The sequence below is a fragment of the Danio rerio genome, chromosome 6 (assembly GCF_052040795.2).
Source record: "Danio rerio strain M-AB ecotype USA chromosome 6, GRCz13ab, whole genome shotgun sequence".
Taxonomy (NCBI): Eukaryota; Metazoa; Chordata; class Actinopteri; order Cypriniformes; family Danionidae; genus Danio; species Danio rerio.
In genome coordinates this window covers 61315001-61334067 of record NC_141026.1, presented here as the reverse complement: position 1 = coordinate 61334067, position 19067 = coordinate 61315001, and the positions used below count along the sequence as shown (strand labels likewise).

The window sequence follows — 19067 nt, the reverse complement described above, 5'->3', positions numbered from 1 at the left end:
CCCTCACCTCACCCCACCCCTAAACCCAACCATCACAGCAGACAGTGTGCAGCTTTACTCTGATTAAACTCATTATGTAGGATTTATAAGCATTTTGAGAAATGAGGACGTCACCAATGTCCCCATATTTCACCTCCTTTTTGTAATACCTGTGTCATACCCATGCCATTATACAGATTTGTGTCCAGATATGTCACAAAAACACGTACACACACACATCAAGTGAAGTTTATTTATAGACTAATTTCGAGAGGAGCACGTGATTGTGATTGAACACGGCTGGTTCTGCATTAGCTATGATCCACCAATCAGACGACTCCTAACCCACTATATAGAGTCAGGGTTTCTCACTACATTCATCTTCGATTTGAAGAATCCCCCCTTCCACCCCTACCTCTTCACCTTTCCCTTTATAGGGCGGCTCGGTGGCCCATGGTTAACACTGTTGCCTCAAAGCAAGAACGTCACCGGTTCTAGCCCTTTAACAGGCCGGTGGTCGTTTCTGTGCGTAGTGTGCATGTTCTCGCGTGGGTTTCCCCCGGGTTCTCAGATTTCCTCCCACATTCCAAAAACATGCAACTACAAGTGAATTGACCAATCTAAATTCAGCACTACACTGTAAAAAATAAATCCGTAAAATTTACGGTAAAAAAACGGCAGCTGTGGTTGGCAGTACTTTACCGTTAAAAACACAGTACAAACCGTAAAAATAATTTTTCATTTTTACGGTAAACTCAGCATATATGTCATTCACACAGCTACTACACACCAGTATGGTAACACGCTTACAATTAGTCATGAAATAAACATTGTTTATCAACATTAGATGTAACATAAATCTCTAATGTACAAAACTGATGGAAAACAACTAAAAAGATCCACATTAATGTCAACCAAATGCATAAAAAGATATGTGGCATGCAGGGAATTCTGGGAAAGTCAATTTACGGTTATTCGCCGTATATATAAGGAAACATACCGTTAACCAGGTTACGGGTTGGAATCACAGCCATTTTTTACAGTGTACAGTCAATCTCTCACCCTGCAGCAGATCTCTTCACAGCAATCATTTTAGTCAACAGCTCTTATCAAAAAGGGGGAGATGTCGAGATCTACCTGAGCTCAAAGCTCCCCTCTCACCCGGCAAACGGGAGGGAGCCCAGAGCTCAAGGGGACAGCGTGCCAAACTTTTTTTTTTTTTTTTTAAGTTTTTTTTTTTTTTGTAAGATTTATTTTTGGCTTTTTTTTTTGTTGCCTTTATTAGATAGGACAGTATTGAGACAGGAAGCGAAGTGGGAGAGAGAGAGGGGGTAGGGAAATGTCATCGAGCCAGGATTCGAACTCGCAACACCCTGACGTGCTACTGCACCATATGTCGGCGCACTAACCACTAGGCTATTGCGCCGACGACAGCGTGCCAAACTTGCTTTATAATCAATAATCAGCTAAGTGTGTCACACCTGTTGCAGTGCCCTAGTTTGGACACTTGAGGGCACTAGTTTGTTTTGTAGTTTCACTTCATTTCCCATAATCCTTTGTATTACTGATTGTGTTATGTTACAGCTGTTTTGTGTTTGTTAATTTAGTCCTGTCTTTATAAACCCTCTTGTCCTCTGTTTTAGTTGCCTTAGGATTTTGTTAGTTCCTCACGTCTGATATGTTTGTCTGGTTATCTAGTTTTTTTGTATTACGATTATTCTTGGATTCCTGTTTGTGTTCGTTTTTGTTAGCACTTGTTAGCACCCCTACCCTGTCCTTGTATTTACCTGTTTTTGGATTTTTGCCAGTTCCTTCGTCTGGTCATCTAGTTTTTGTATCTTGCTTCTAGTTCTGTGTAAGATTTGGAAATCTGTCTTTTTGGATACCTTTGTCTTTTTTGTTAATAAATTGCTGCACTTGGATTTTTGCATTTTGTGATCATTCCCCATTTCGTGACAAAGTGTGAACTCCTGAAAACACACTTTTATTTTGCATGTGAATAATCTTTGGTCAGCGCTGAAATTAATAAACTAAAATGCGAAGGATTTGGTTCTAAGAACTGTTAGAACCTTCTTCTTTTTAATTTGGCAGAGCATCGGGTAAACGCAGCACGTCGTGTTCATGATAACAGGCTTGTAGACACACTGGCCTAATTCCAGCGCATGTGTGTGTGTGTGTGTGTGTCCCCGCGATCACTCTTCTGAGGTCAGGAACACTCCAAATAAAGCCCGCGGTGATGAACTCACAGCTCACGCTCACCTTTAGCACATTTACTGTGACCACAGCGGATCAGACTGTCCATAATGCAGCATTTCTGCACGCTGAGGTCACTTATTTTCACAATCGAGGCGAGTTTTGCTGGACCGCTGATCGGGTCAGTGTCACTGGAACTACAGTAAACACACCTGAGCTCAGATTATCTGCACTGGAGCAAACCGGAATCACCTGCTGCAATATACTGAAAACACACACTCAGGGAAAACTCTGGTCACGCGTTACACAGATGAAGGAGTCCTCTGAAATATTCCTCACTATTCAGTAGTGCTGAGCAATGATTAATCACATTCAAAAGAAAAGTTTATTCTTACATGATGTGTGTGCGTACTGTGCATATTTATATAATACACACATGCATGCATATATTTAAGGAAATGTTTATTTATATTTAGATATAAAATAAATGTGTATATGATACAAATTGGCCTCACAGAAAAAAAGCCATTAGTTTGAGTCCCGGGTGGGTTAGTTTGTGTTTCTGTGTGGAGTTTGCATGTTCTCCCCATGTTGCCGTAGGTTTCCTCCGGGTGCTCCAGTTTCCCCAACAGTCCAAACACATGCGCTATAGGGGAACTGATCAACTAAACTGGCTGTGGTGTATGAGAATGTGTGCGCGAATGAGTGTGTATGGGTGTTTCCCAGTACTGGGTTGCAGCTGGAAGGGCATCCGCTGTGTGAAACATATGCTGGAATATTTGGCGGTTCATTCCGCTGTGGCGACCCCTGATAAATAAGGCGACTAAACTGAAGGAATATGAATGAATATCCATGTAACAAAATAGTTTTGTGTAGTTTTGTTTTTATGAATGTGCGTCACTTATACATTTTAAATTTATATAATACAATAATGAGTAATTTAAATGATATTACTGGACTGAATGGACGTTATCAGTGGTTATCAGCTGATAGATATGGGCCAGTAGGGGCCTTCTGCACCTAGTAGACTCAGAAGGCTGTTATCATCCATCCACATGGTTCATCAGCTATAGATCACATACAGCTGTGGCCGGAGGTTAATGATAATTATTTATAAAATTTCCCATTAATTGAATTTTATTAACGTCGTCTACCCCAACCCTAAACTCAACCGTCACACTAATGTAAAATCAGGTCTGGATCTGGCGAGGCAGTGGCGCAGTAGGTAGTGCGTTTGCCTCACAGCAAGAAGGTCGCTGGGTCGCTGGTTCGAATCTCAGCTCAGTTGGTGTTTCTGTGTGGAGTTTGCATGTCTTCGCGTGGGTTTCCTCCGGGTGCTCCGGTTTCCCCCACAGTCCAAAGATATATGGTACAGCTAAACTCTCTGTAGAGTGTGTGAATGTGTGTGTGGATGTTTCCCAGAGATGGAAGGGCATCCGCTGTGTAAAAACCTGCTGGATAAGTTGGTGGTTCATTCCGCTGTGGAAACCCTGGATTAATAAAGGGACTAAGCCAACAAGAAAATGAATAAATGAATAAGGTCTGGATCTGGAGTATAGCTGATTAACCATGTGGATGAATGATAACAGCCTTTTAAGTCTACCAGTAGCTGCAGAAGGCCTGTACTGGCCCATATCTATCAGCTGATAACTACTGATAACGCCTATTCAATCCAGTGATAACATTCAAAGCGAGTGGTCAAAACAAACTTCTATTTTGTATGTGATTATTTGTGATTAATCTTCACCCAGCACTGTTTCTTAAATATTGTTCAACAGCTCAAGGAAATCTTCACAATATTTCCTTCAATATTTATTTTTTCTTATTTTTTTTCTTTTTGTTTGGCTGGAATAAATATATATTTTGTTTACATATGAAGGTCAATTTTATTAGCTCCTTTAAGATATCTATTTTCTCGATTATATTCAGTACAAACTACTGCTATCTAATAACTTGCTTCCTAAGTGATTCTTTATACGCATCAGCTGCCGACCGGAAGTCCATAGTATCCTCCTTGCGCATATACGCAAACTAGCTGGCCTCCGTTACACTCACTCCCTTAAACGTGAGGCCAGCTAGTAAGTGCTGTGCAGGAAAACCTCCCTCTGAACTCCAAAGGTGCTCTAGCGACAGACGCTAGAGGCCATGGTCTTTAGAGCAACAGACTCTCATGCGGAAGGTCGCCGGTTCGATCCCAGCTTGGAGCGGCTTGGGTAGTGTAGGACCGGCGAGGTTACACATATAAGAAGTTCATCTTGTATTGTGATGCCATTTAATAAACACCATTAACAGTTACTGTAAATGACACAGTATTTTACTGTAATATGCATTCTATAATGTCAATTAATAGTACTGGCTATAGTACATACATTAAATGCGTAACAAGGAGGTCTTAAAACTAAGTGCTACCTCATATTATTTTTATTTCTATGCAAATAAAATCAACAGAAAATGCATGCTTTGTAGAGTAAATATTATTCTGATGTGGTTTAATGCTCATCAAAAGTGAGATAAAGGTTATCAGGAAACATCTGGAACAGCAAACATCAGTGGTGTCACAGAAAGCAGAAATACTGTGATCGTCAATGGTGCTAAAGGTTAAGTAATGATCAATATTATACAAATTAGAGAGGGGAGAAATAAAAGACAAGCTTGTATATTTATTTATAATACTGTATATACAGCCCAAATAATGTGACCCAGGAGTCACAATGATTACACCTGCATGGATTGATTATGAAGCTGTCCTATTCGGTTGTGCTTCACCCTGTCCACTAGACGGCGCCTGCGCACTGCGAACTTACAGCATCAGCTTTACTATCTGTGTCAGTTCAATTAGCCTCAGTTACAGCATCATCATCGTCATACGTGCAAAACACTGCTTTCACATGCTTTTCCTTTAGTTCATCAGATTAAACTATAGAAAAAACATCTATAATAAATTAATTTAAATAACTAACACAATGACCAAAGTTAAACTCAGTCATGTGTGTTTATATATACAGAACAATAACAGAATTAATACAAACTTTATTCAGATATGAGATGAATTAAGCAGCTTTAAACGCCAACATGAAAAAATACTATAGTAATTTATACTAAATAGATCACTATGGTGTTTATGAACCACACAGTAAAGTGTTTTATACATAAATGATAGTATCTACAATTCTTTGCTAATGAATGCTCCAGCATACTGTAATATTATTTAATAATGTAGTATTAAACTGCAATACTTCAGGCTTTACTTTGTGTATTGTAGTATAATACAGCCTATAATTATAGAAAACTACAACAACTTATTAATTTAAGTACTTTTTATAGGACAAAAACACTAAAGTATTTGCTATAGTATTGTTGTATTTGGCTATAGCATTTATATTGGTATGAACCATTAAATACCTATAATGATGATGCATAAGCAATTTTATTTATTTTTAACAATATTTGTTGTGTAACAATGTCTGTTTACAATACACAAAATATCAATTATTGTCAATGGAACAGAACATAAAGGGAGAAAAATAAAAAGGATAAAGGACACAAACATACACTTGAGGGAAATTATCAGTGACAGCAGTGTTTCTCAACCATGTTCCTGGAGGACAACCAGCTCTGCACATGTTCCATGTCTTCCTAACCAAACACATCTGATTCAGATCATCAGCTCATTAGCCAGACACTCTGAAAGACTTGTAATGCCTGAGACAGACAAAGGAGACATCCAACACATGCAGTGCTGGTGGTCGTTACAGTTGGTGGAGTTACAGTTTATAAATTAAAGTCATGACAAAATGACATGGTTCTACTTGCTTTCTTATTTTTTCAAGATAATGAAATTGTATTTAAATAGTGATTAAATTAAACAAACAGGAAGGGTATGCACTCAAAAAGTTTCCTTGCGTGTTCAAACAACTTTAAAACGAGCTGAAACAACACAATTCTTGAGTTTTTTTGGAACACTTAATTGTTTTAGGTTAACAAAATGTTGGGTCAACATGAATGAATTGTGTGGACATTTGTTTAGTTGTTGAGTTACAATAGCAATCTTGGTAGGGGCGACATGGACACCAACTCCCCCACCCCCCCATCAATTTTGACCACCCCCCATGCTCTTCACTTTTGTCTGTGACACCACCTATCAATCCCCCCTCCCCCTAGCTCTTCACTTTCGTGACCGTCATTTGCCTCATGCGCCAGTTAAGCTTGCGCCACTACTGACAACAACATATTATTTCAAGTACTTTCTTTAGTTCTAAAATACTACATTATTTACTATAGTATTTTGTCAACACAGGCTTATTGTAAAAACGTACCCCTATATACATTTCTGGACATTGCGAATTATGTAGCCAGAGCTATGTACGGCTCCATTTCGTCTTTAAAACAAAGACTACAAGGCCGTATGACGCCATCGAACGCTTCTGTTTCTTTTCACGGTACCACCTGACCACAACTGGGCGGTCGGTCAGTCTGTCAGTCAGTCGACAGCGGCCTCTGGTGGATTTTTGTGAGAACAGCAGGTGTGAAAGGCACTTGCGAGAGAATTTTGAGATATAAAAAAGCATACACACTGGTCTCTGGTGGATTCACGAAAACAAAAACTATATATAAAAAAACATACCTCCTGTGAAGTATTTGGTGCTCTCCAGAAAAGTATACAGGGGTACATATCAATAATGAGCCTGGGTTGTATTTTTTTAATGGATATGTATTACATTTAAATTGATTATCATATGATAAAACCAGTAACGAACTATAGTTGTTGTAAAATGATGCCAAACATCCGAGAACAACACATAGAGCACACTTTATTGAACATGTACAGATAGATGTTACATATACTATATAATGCAGGTTAACTATGTTATTGTTAATAACAAGTTTAGCTGTTAAAAGCTGTTGGTTACTAGTTAATAAGTTAAAGTTTTTAGCAACTTATGCGTTTGTGGTAACTAATAACCTTCACTTTTCTGATTTTGACTGTAATGCAATAACATAATGCAAAAAAAAGCCAAAACAAACTCAAATTAATTGAACTATTCTGCGCGCACTGTGGAAAGCGATTAGGTGACTTCATAATTATAAGGTAACGAGTTTACTCCATTTTTAGATAAACTATGTGCACAATTAGCAATGTTAAGTCACTGTGTGTTTGCTGACTTTTTAAAAGTAAAATCAACTTGTTGCTTTAAACATTTACTCAGTTGTTTTGTTAAAGTAAGGTAACTAATCCCTTTTACAGCGTGTGCACAATTATAAGGTGATGCATGATGAGCAGATGCTGTGCTTTTATTTCCCATCAGTCAGATTGCGTCATGCATCAGTCTGCGCTGTCCTGTCATGTGTTTGGTGTGGATGCATCGCATTGCTGCGGGTCACTGGGACAGGGGTCACTCCTCGGACTTGGATCCACACAGCCGCGGCTCGACGTGGCACTGTAAGTGTAGTATGTTTATTTGTTCTGGCTAATGATCAACTCCTGCGGGTCTATATATATTTATCTATGTATGTGTGCATGTGTTAATCCACCCTCCCTCAGGCGCGCGCGTAACAGCCAGAGCGCACACGAGGCGCGTCATCTAAACGTGTGACGGTAACTTTTGATGGATTACTCCACCTGTAAGTGCTCAGGTGCAGCTCACTTCTCTGCATCCATCTGCTAGTGCGCGTCTCTCTCCAAGACTGTCCCGAACTCAAGCAAGCAGAACATGCATTTACTTTCGTGTCTGAATCTATCCACGCTGGTGGTGCTGTGCGCGTTGGCAGATTCAGGAGCGCGCGCTGCCACTACGGGCTGTCCGACGTGCGGTCTGCCGGCGATGGAGAAGGGCTCGGAGCAGCAGTACCTGGTGGAGATCGCCAAACAGCAGATCCTGAGCAAACTGCACTTGCGGGAGAGGCCGAACATCACGCAGACGGTCCCGCGGGCGGCGCTCATGACGGCGCTACGGAAGCTCCACGCGGGCCGCATCCGACAGGACGGAACCCTGGAGCTGGAGAACAACCTGCCGAACTCGCGCTCCAGCAACCAGGCCTACGAGATCGTGAGCTTCGCTGATATCGGTGAGTGCATCTGACCTGCAGAACAACCATCTTAATAAACATTCATTGGAGGTGCGCGCATGCATACTCTCCGAAATCTCATCTATCTATCTATCTATCTATCTATCTATCTATCTATCTATCTATCTATCTATCTATCTATCTATCTATCTATCTATCTATCTATCTATCTATCTATCTATCTATCTATCTATCTATCTATCTATCTATCTATCTATCTATCCATGCATATATAACCTTATTCAACTTATAAGAACCTGTTAGGAACTAAACTGCAACTTTTGTAAAGATACCGCCCCAGTCACAGATTCGCCGTGACAGACAGGTAACTGGCTGGCAAACTATTCATATGGCCTGAATTTAAACAAACAAATGAAGTTAAACATTGCTAAATTAAACGTGTTTACATTGAGATACGCAGCACATTCAGATACGCGGCGACTCACTTTACCCAAACGTGCACACGGAATTGAACAGTTGCGAACGATTTAGACCGAGAAGCTGATTCCCTCAATGGTAAAACTAGCCATACGTTGAAAGTTATTATACTGCATACACTTTTACAATATTATAAACCAGCAGCCTACATTCGTGCGTCTATATTGTTCATAAGAAACATCTTTAAACGTGTTTGTGTTCATCCAGCTTTGTTCAAGTTTTTAACTAACATTTTACATTGAGAAACTGATTTCCTCCATGTTAAAACTGCTTCAGCTGTAGGTTAAAATGTGCTATATACACTTGTTTTATATTAAAGATAAGTACATGGCTTTCCTGCTCATGAAACCATCTGCAAATGAGCATACAAGGACAGTTTTATGAATGAATTACATTGAAAAATAGGAATCCCTCTAAAAATGCTGAGATTTTCAAGGCAATTTGATCCTGCACTCTCAGAAATAAAGGTATGTGAGCTGTCACTGGGGTGGTTCCTTTTCAAAAGGTGCACAGTTGTACTTTAAGGGTGCATATTGGTACCTCAAAAGTATATTTTAGTACCTAAACATTTCAGGAGGAACGCTTTTGTACTTTTAGGTACTAATATGTACCCTAATATAGACATTTTAGGTACAAATGTGTACCTTTCGAAAAGGTACCACCCCAGTGACAGCTCCTGTACCTTTATTTCTGAGAGTGTAGAAATAACCCTTTAGCTTCCTGCTCTACCAAGTGGTTGATCATATTTTGACTGTTTTAAATAATGAATGTTAAAGTCATTTAAAGAATTATTGTTTTAACAAAAGCTCACACACTGCATTGTTGGTTAACAAAACAAATCAAACAAACATCCTGTAGTGCACCTGTGGCACTACTACACTTAATTTTGGTTTTATTGTAAAAAAAAAAAAAAAAAAAAAAACACAAGAAAGCTTGTTAAATGAGAATCTGAAATATTTTATGGCATAATTCAAACAATAAAGATGATTTAGTATTCAAAAATGTTTTTTTTTTTTAATTTATTTTTTTGTAAATTAATTGCAAATAAATTCGTCTTACACTTCTTATTTTCTGATTTTTATAGTTTATATTGATTCCGGTACTTTTACCATAAACCGACATTTCAACCATTTGGTAGAGGCTGATATTTTACAAATTAGGGGATGTGTTGAACAGAGTGTGTTAACTAGCAACATTAGGAGTTAAGAAATGCAATCCAAACATTTCTTTCTTGATGGTGCAGTTAATGGAATAATACAAATTAACCCAGCAGTTGGTTTTGTCCCCAAAATTGAGTGGAAATAACCCCTTTTAGAGATCCTTTGTTCAATTACTTCAATGATTTCTTTAATAATGCATTTATAAAATGTGTAAGATCAGTGCTTATTACCTTTATGTGCTTATAAATCGTTAATTAAACTCTTTTAAAATGCTTTAAATGAACAGAATCAGATCTGCTTTCTTCAACGATGACCCGAGTTCCTAGGTCAAAATATATTTGTTTAAGATAGCTTATGTTTGCGTTTAACTGTATTTGCTGAAATACTCAATAATCAAGGCTAGCAAATCTTAAACATTATAGGTTAAATAAATATATATATATATATATATATATATATATATATATATATATATATATATATATATATATATATATATATAAATCAAGTGAGTAACCATGTATGGAAACCCTGTTTTTAAATGATAAAAGTTCAGAAGTCTTGTAACTCCAGAGTTTTTCTAATGCATATTTCAATGAGAGCCCTATAAAGTGTAAAAGTGATTTCGCCAGAATTAAAATGTACTCATTATTTACTCTTCCAAACCTTTATGTGTTTCTGTTAAACACAAAGGAAGATATTTTGAAGAATGCTGAAAGCCTGTAAACACTACAGGAAAAACATTTTCTAACATTTTTCAAAATCTTTTTTTGTTCAAGAGAAGAAAATGAGAGAAAAAAGGGAGAGTAAATGAAAAATTCAGTCTTCATTTTGAGAGAACCATCCTTTTAATACTATTAAACTATTAATATTCAACCATTATTATTATTATTATTGCACATTGTTTGTCCTAGTTTTCCCCAACCACAGCACACTGAATACAGAATACTTCAACATTTCAGCTCGTCTGATTCAGATGGCACTTATAAGAACTTACAACGTGAATCAAGTAAACGTGAACAGGAAAAAAAACTAGAATGACCTTACAGTAGAAAATAACTTTATACATATATTTTTTTTTTAATTTGATAACTTTACTGTATTACTGTATTTTTTACTGTGCTGTTATTCATTAATTTCCCAGTACTGGGTTGCAGCTGGAAGGGCATCCGCTGTGTTAAAACTAAGGATAAGTTGGTGCAGGGTTTCTACAGGTTTCATCAAGTCAAATTTAAGACTTAAGACTTTTTTAAAGACCATTACGAAGGAAATTTCAGACTTACACGAGGCTAAATGCTAAGGAAACATGAAAAAAAAACAATTAAAAGCTAATTTTATTGTATGGAAGATAGTTAAACCATATGTTTATAAATAAATAGAGTTAATAAATGAACTTTTACTTGAGAGGAAGGATAGTAATTGGATGGCTGTTGGTCTGATTGGGTAGCTTAATATAGACATTGGAAAATTCAGACCTGTTTAAAATGACTTAACATAATATTTTAGTGGATTTAAGACTTTTTAAGGCCTACATTTTTATTTTTGAAGACTTTTAAAGACCCTGCGGACACCCTATGGTGGTTCATTCCGCTGTGGCCACCCCTGATGAACAAAGGGACTAAGCCGAAGGAACATGAATGAATGTTATTTATTCACTTCACTTTCCTGTAAGTTAAATTTAGTTTACCATCTACCATAAACATGTAGCTTACCATTAAAATGCACTACATTTTAATAACATTCATTCATTCATTATCTTGTCGGCTTAGTCCCTTTATTAACCCGGGGTCGCCACAGCGGAATGAACCGCCAACTTATCCAGCAAGTTTTTACGCAGCGGATGCCCTTCCAGCCGCAACCCACCTCTGGAAAACATCCACACACACACACTCATACACTACGGACAATTTAGCCTACCCAATTCACCTGTACCGCATGTCTTTGGACTGTGGGGGAAACCGGAGCACCCAGAGGAAACCCACGCGAATACAGGGGGAACATGCAAACTCCACACAGAAACACCAACTGAGCCGAGGCTCGAACCAGCGACCCAGCAACCTTCTTGCTGTGAGGCGACAGCACCACCTACTGCGCCACTGCTTCGCCCCCACAGCTAACATTATACACTGTAAATTTTACACATGCAACATTGAGTTCCGGCAACCACAGCTATCATTTGTTTACTGTAAATTCGACAGAACGCAGCTTACTTCAACACTGCATCTCTTCTGACATCAGTGTGTGTGTGTGTTTTCTCCACAGACGGCGATCTCCCTAACAGCATCGACACCAGTCTATCCTTCCAGTTCCTGCAGGAGAAAGGCCACAGCGTTCAAGTCCTGCAGTCCTCATTATGGCTGTACCTGCGTCCATCTGAAAGCAGCCGCATCAGCGCAGAAATATACCTGTCGGACAGCACAAACCGAACCCTGGTCCTGCAGAGGAGCGTAGACGCGGCGCGGGGCGGATGGCACACCTTCCCCGTCACAAGCACACTGCAAGCATTTCTGGACGGCGGACAGCGGCGTCTGCGTCTGGAGGTGCAGTGCCAAGATGCAGGACGAAACCTGTGCAAGAAAGAGCCGACAGAAGACTCGTCCCATCAGCCGTTTCTAGTAGCACAAGTGCGTCTGCGTGAAGATCCGTCCAAACACGCGCTCAGCAAACGCTCCCTGCGCTGCGGCGACGACGTGACCGTGTGCTGCAAGAAAGACTTCTATATTAAGTTTCGAGACATTCAGTGGCAGGACTGGATCATTGCTCCTGAGGGCTACCACATGAACTATTGCATGGGTCAGTGTCCGCAGCATTTATCCGGCTCTCCCGGCATCGCTTCCTCATTTCACGCTAGTGTTTTCAGCCAGCTGAAAGCGAACGGTATCAATACCGCGGTGTCGTCCTGCTGCGTGCCCATTCAGAGACGCCCGCTGTCTATGGTCTACTTTAATTCACAGCACACTATTGTGAAGACCGACGTGCCGGATATGATTGTTGAGTCGTGTGGGTGCACATGAATACTGCTCATGTGTTTTTTGGGATTATTTATAGTTGAAGAGTAAATTATTAATGTGAAATTTAAATGCAGATATTTCCCTAAGTGCTGTTCTGTTCTGTTTCATCAAGCTAATTGCTAATGACTAACTTCTCTGATATTTGCCGTGATGGCAGTGCATCCTATTTTACTAGTTGCTTTGCAACATACTTAAGTGCAATTTAAACGCTTAACTAGTTAACTATAGTAATTAACTTATTTATTTAGGTAAGTGGTTGCAAACAATTTATATGGGCTGAATTTAAACAGACATTACTAAATCTAATTTGTTAGCCCATATTAATTGTTTGCAATCACTTACCTTAAACTAATTAGTAAATGCAATGCATCATTTTGTTCAGTATAGGTTTAATAGGTTAACACCCCATTCACACGGGGCTTCAGCGTCAACGCTTGACTGAAGGTGTGTCTGGAGTTGGGGCTGATGCGATCGTCATAGCAGCGTCAGCCAATGAAATTAATCAGCAATAGGCCACTGTCTGAGCTGGTGTATTTTGCATACAGCGATCTGATTGGCTGACGCTTCCGTCGGCGCTTGAAAAGTTGAGCTAGTCCCAACTTCTGCTGTGAGCAACGCCTCTGAAGCAGCGCCGACGGATCCACAATGCAGTTCGGCAACGCCTGACGTCACCCATTCAAAGTGAATGGGAAGCGTTGATGCCCCATGTGAATGAGGAGTAACTAGGTTAATATGCTAAAGGGCTTTTAACTTGCGAGTGACCTAGGTTAAGCGCTTCCAGTGAACCGTATGCCATTGCAAAATCGGTTTAAGGTTTGTTTTCTTTAAAAATTAGCGCTGTCCACTGGCTGAGGGATATACAATATTAAATGGGTCTCAGATGCACTGCATTAAATTACATTTCCCCCGGCCATGTCTTTATAATATGAGCATTTCCTTTACCCCAGTTTATCAATGGAGCTTCTGCGCTAGCCTGCACTCTCAGAAATAAAGGTATGTGAGCGGTCACTGGGGTGGTATCTTTTTAAAAGGTAAACATTTGTACCTGTAAGGTGCATATTAATACCTCAAGGGTACATATTAGTACCTAAAAAGTACAAAAGTGTTCCTCTTAAAATGTTTAGGTACTAATATATGCTTTTGAGGTACCAATATGGACCATTTAGGCCCAAATGTGTACCTTTTGAAAAGGAACCACCCCAGTGACAGCTCACATACCTTTATTTCTGAGAGTGTGCCGATTCTGCACGTGCGAGTGAATGCTGTTTTCATTTTAAACTTGAGCAACTCAATGAATGCCAAAATCTGTTTAATTGATTGTATTTGAATGACATTAAGACATCGATGCTGTAAAAGGAACCGTATAAAATATTAAAAAACTCACATTAACCATTCCCCGGAAGTTTATCAGCATGGAAAGAAGCACTAGCTCGGCGTATACCCTATTTTTGGATAACTGTGGTTCATTCTGTAGCCAATCGGAACAGGAACGGTAAATATAATCACATTAAAAACTGCTTTTATTCCAGCCAAACAGGAAATTATAGGAAATTATGTGATGCTCTGTGTAAAGGCACTTGGGAGATAAGTGTTCAAATTTCAGTAATAATTTGGCCTTCAACTGTATCTGCTGAAATACTCTCTAATGGAGGCTTTGGCTGCATGTGAGCAAAGCTTATGCATTATAGTTCCTTATAAAAATGCTCAGGGAAATCAAAGTCACTGTAAGCGCAGACTGACCTGTGATGCGGAGGAAACACAGGGTTCCCACGGGTCCAGGAATTTCTGGAAGAGAGCAGATTCCAGATGTTAAACGTATTTTTATATATATTTTTGTCCAGGTCATGGAATATCAGGGATTTGTGTGTGTCACTTTAAATTGTTCAAATCTAATTGGTTTATATCATGCTGTTTCACGTCTATTGTGGTTATGTTTAGGCTATTTTCAGCTCAATTGTAATTATTATCTTGCTCATTGTAAACATTTGTTGTTGCCTTAATGTATTTAGTTCAAATAAATCTATATATCAACTTACATCATTTAAACAGACTTAAAAAAGCAAGTTTAAAACATTTGCAACTTAAAAAAGTAACATAAAACGACTCACTGATCATTATTTTACAGTGTTGAATTGACTGGAGTCAATTGCAGTCACCAGGCAAGGCTTTTTAGGAGAATATAAGAGCTTTGGCTTCAATATTTGACTTTTAAATGAAAACTTAAGCTAAATATAAACTGTTATTGAGCTAATCTAATCAGAAACTGAGCAATTGTTGTTCTCATAGAGGCTATTAAAGTCATGCAAGATAATATTCAAGCTTAAATAATTTTAATATGACAATGCAATTATTTTAAGATGTTAATCTGATATTATATTATTAATATGCAAGCACAACAGCGGCCTACATTTCCATTCAATTCAGCTTATTAGTCAGCGAAAGGATATTTGATATTGAAGTGGGAACCCTGTATGTATTTACATAATATTTGTGCATGGGTTGTGGAAGTGTTGCATCAGAATCTGAGAATAGTTCTCTTCTTTTGTGACTGTTTACGCTACATTGCACCAGCAAATGCAACTAAATCTGTGTTCCAAGCTGCTTTATTCAGTTCAAACAGACACACTTTGGCTTTTATTTTGTAATATTAATACATTTTATTTATGGGATAATCTGCAAACAGTACAATAATCTACATTGCACATGTTACACGTGTATTTCTGCCATGTTTATGTGTTTATTTTTGTGTGTGTTATGACATTTCTCACTTTTTTATTTAGTTTGAAGCACTTCCTAGGGATGCACACTAGCTAGTGTAGGGTTTTAGGCTAACAGTGGTTTTTGCACTTTACCTGTTTTTTTTTTTTGCCTAGCTAAGCCATGCACACCCAATCTACAATGTGTGTTTTGTGTATTTTTTTAGCTTTGACTGAAATATGATACTGTAACTTATGGCACAGCTCCCTCCGAAGGAGCACAGAGATTAATCCTTTCTATAATTTTTTATAATAAAGGGATATTTTCTTGGAAATAAACATGTTGTACTTTGTAATTTTGCTGAATATGTATATATTTTTAAAAATAAAGAGTTTTTTAAAGCATTTTCCTCATTCGTTCTGTTTATGAGACTCAAATACGAGGTCAAAGGTCACTTTAAAAGACTGAATAAATGCAGATGAAATCCTTGCTGATATTACAATATCCCTCTATGTCATACAGTCTCTTATCAGCTGACAAGATATTGATCATTACCCCTGGAAAAGAGCAGCATTTCTGTGAAGTCGATCAATAATGTCTAAAAGGCAAAGAGCGTGTTTGCTCGAGCAAATAATTGAAGTGGCTTTTATAGATGTCTTTATTTGACGAGTAAACAACGGTGAAATATTTCTGGCATGGCTTCAATCGTTTATAGACAGAGAGACAAAAATGGACGATTTACCATGAAGATATGATCATTTGGTTTAGTTGTGAATGTGATATTGAATGTATATTTGTAAATAAATATAAAAATATATAATAAAATAAAGGAAACAAAATAGTATATAAATGCAATACCTGACAAAAGTGTTGTGGCCTATCCAAGTTTTAGGAAAACAAATAATAACTTGACTTCTAGTTGATGATTTGGTATCAGAAGTGTCTCTATGAAAGGTGAAGGCCTCTAGATTTTGCTTATTTGAGCTCAATAAAATCTGATCATGCCTTGTTTATTAATGATTTGATTAGGACAGTGCAGTCTGACTCTGCTCAGACTAAAGTCTCATCACTGAACAGAAATAATGTCCAGTATAGAATATAAAGTCCTGCTGCAGTGGAGACAGAATGAATATTGTGTCTGACTCCATCATGAGCTTGGAGGACTGCATCCATACATCTCTGACATGACTCACATCACTGATTAATAAAGTCATCTGGAATGAAGAAGAAAGCGTTCAGCAGGATCCCAGAGCTCATCAAGACTCTTCGTGTTCATCTTCAACACCTCCTCCTTCATAAGCTCAATAATGTTCATGTCTGGTGACTGGGCTGGCCAATCCTGGAGCACTCATTGCTTTCAGGAGCTTTGATGTGGAGGCTGAAGTATGAGAAGGAGCGCTATCCTGCTGGAGAATTGTCCCTCTCCTGTGGTTTGTAATGTAATGGGCAGCACAGATGTCTTGATCCCTCAGGCTGTTGATGTTGATCATCCTCTCTGCAGATCTCTCCATACTGAATCAACCCCAAACCATGATGTTCCCTTCAGCAAACTTGACTGATTTCTGTGAGAATCTTGGCTCCATGCTGGTTCCAGTAGGTCTTCTGCAGTACTGGTGATGATCGGGATGCAGATCAACAGATGAAATCCACCTTCTGACACTTTTACACACGATCAACTAGAAATCAAGTTGTTATTTGTTGCTCTCACAACTGAGATCCAGCACACGACTTTTGCCAGGTAGTGTGTGTGTATATAAATAATACACATGCTGTAGTGTCCAAAGGTCTGGGTTTTCTTTCAAATCTGTAAATAAACAAAACATTAGGAAACACATTAAAAGAAAAGTTATTTATTACAACCTTAAATGCAGACATTCAGGTGACACCTTATGTAATGCATTTTCTAACAAGAATAAACTAAAAACATTACATTTATTACTGTATTTATTCATCTTTTTTAACATTAATGAATGTAAATAAAGCCGTTTATTGTTAGTTCAGGTGAACTTGCAGTGCATTAATTAATATTAACAAGAATTTGAATAATGCATAAGTAAATATTGAACTCATTTATTAATTTTTCTTGAGTTTAGTCTTTATTTCAGAGACACCACAGCGGAATGATCCGCCAACTATTCCAGCATCCAGTAGATGTCCTTCCAGCAGCAACCCAGCACTGGGAAACAGCCATACACACTCATACTCATACACTATGGACATTTTAGCTTACCCAGTTCCCCTATAGCGCATGTGTTTGGACTGTGGGAGAACCGAAGCACCCGGAGGAAACCCACGCCAACACTGGGAGAACATGCAAACTTCACACAGAAACACCAACTGACCCAGCCGGGACTCGAACCAGCTACCTTCTTGTTGTGAGGCCACAGTGCTAACCAATGAGTCACCATGCCACCTCTAAATGTTGAACGATGATTAATAAATGCTGCATAAACATAGTTCAATATTCGGTCATGTTAGTAAAAATATTAACCAATTAAATCTTATTGTAGCTCAAACGACCTTCCAATGGAACTCAAGTGGGTTGTTTTAACCAAATATTGGGTCAAATCAGTACATACCCAGTCATTGGGTTAAAAAGTGTCATTTAATTTATTTAAATAAACTCATTTAATCAGTGTTGGGTTTGTCCATGTTTAACCCGACATTGGGTTAAAAACCACCCAGCATGTTTTAGACTCTATACAGTCCTTCAGTAAGACTCATTTACTGCTTTATGTTCATTTTTATTTTTAACCTTTTTGCCTTTATTATTAGATAGCACAGATTTTAGACAGGAAGCGAAGTGGGAGAGAGAGACAGGGGGTAGGGTAGGGAAATGTCATCGAGCCGGGATTCGCACTCGCGACGCCCTGACGTGCTATTGCACCATATGTCGGTGCGCTAACCACTAGGCTATTGCGCGACTACATTCATTTCTAAATCATGTTTCTCACTCAAGTTTTGAGAATGCATTGAAATAAAAATAAATGCAAAGAAAAGACTCAACATTAGATTAAAAACAACCCAACATTTTTAACATTATACAGTCAGTTATTTTTGGCCTTTATCAATTGGATAGGACAGTATTTCAGACAGAAAGAGAAGTGGGAGAAAGAGAGAGAGTAGGGTTGGAAAATGTCCTTGAGTTGAGATTCTAACTCGGGACGCCCTGAAGTGCTATTGCACCACATTTCAGCGCGTTAACCACTAGACTATTGTGCCGACTACATTCTTAATTAAATCATATTCCTCACTCGAGTTATGAGAATGCATTCAACTAAAAATGTATGCAAACAAAAGACCCAACACCAGGTTAAAAACAACCCAGCATTTTTTACACTCTACAGTCAGTCATTAAATCAGACACATTTTTGCATGCTTTACAGTCATTTACATTTTTAAGATTTCTTTTTGGCCTTTATTATTATATACAGTAGGACAGTATTTTAGACTGGAAGCGAATTAAGAGAAAGAGAGTGGTTGGGTAATGTCATCAAGCTGGGATTCTAACTCGGGACACCCT

At 38.5% G+C, this 19067-nt stretch overlaps 1 protein-coding gene and 1 long non-coding RNA gene across 4 annotated transcripts in view; one reads left to right on the top strand and one right to left on the bottom strand.

The window, feature by feature from the left end:
• The window catches only part of LOC137495897 (uncharacterized), a 64880-nt gene that overhangs the window by 3537 nt on the left and 42276 nt on the right, over positions 1 to 19067 (bottom strand). The window contains exons 7-11 of one of the 3 annotated variants that reach the window (XR_015494385.1): positions 17156 to 17348; positions 16403 to 17056; positions 14588 to 14632; positions 12242 to 12537; positions 12047 to 12145 (exon numbers count right to left, since the gene is read on the bottom strand). This is a non-coding gene — a long non-coding RNA (uncharacterized LOC137495897). Of the gene's footprint in view, positions 1 to 6960; positions 8254 to 10665; positions 11950 to 12020; positions 12146 to 12241; positions 12538 to 14587; positions 14633 to 16402; positions 17057 to 17155; positions 17349 to 19067 lie in introns of those variants that run through there. The other 2 variants (XR_015494387.1, XR_015494386.1) reach the window with 2 other exon arrangements.
• On the top strand, positions 7695 to 15948 carry LOC100329520 (inhibin beta B chain). The gene is made up of 2 exons (XM_087258219.1): positions 7695 to 8238; positions 12099 to 15948. The coding sequence occupies exons 1-2, from the start codon at positions 7884 to 7886 to the stop codon at positions 12848 to 12850; spliced, it is 1107 nt and encodes a 368-aa protein (XP_087114345.1). The 5' UTR covers positions 7695 to 7883; the 3' UTR covers positions 12851 to 15948.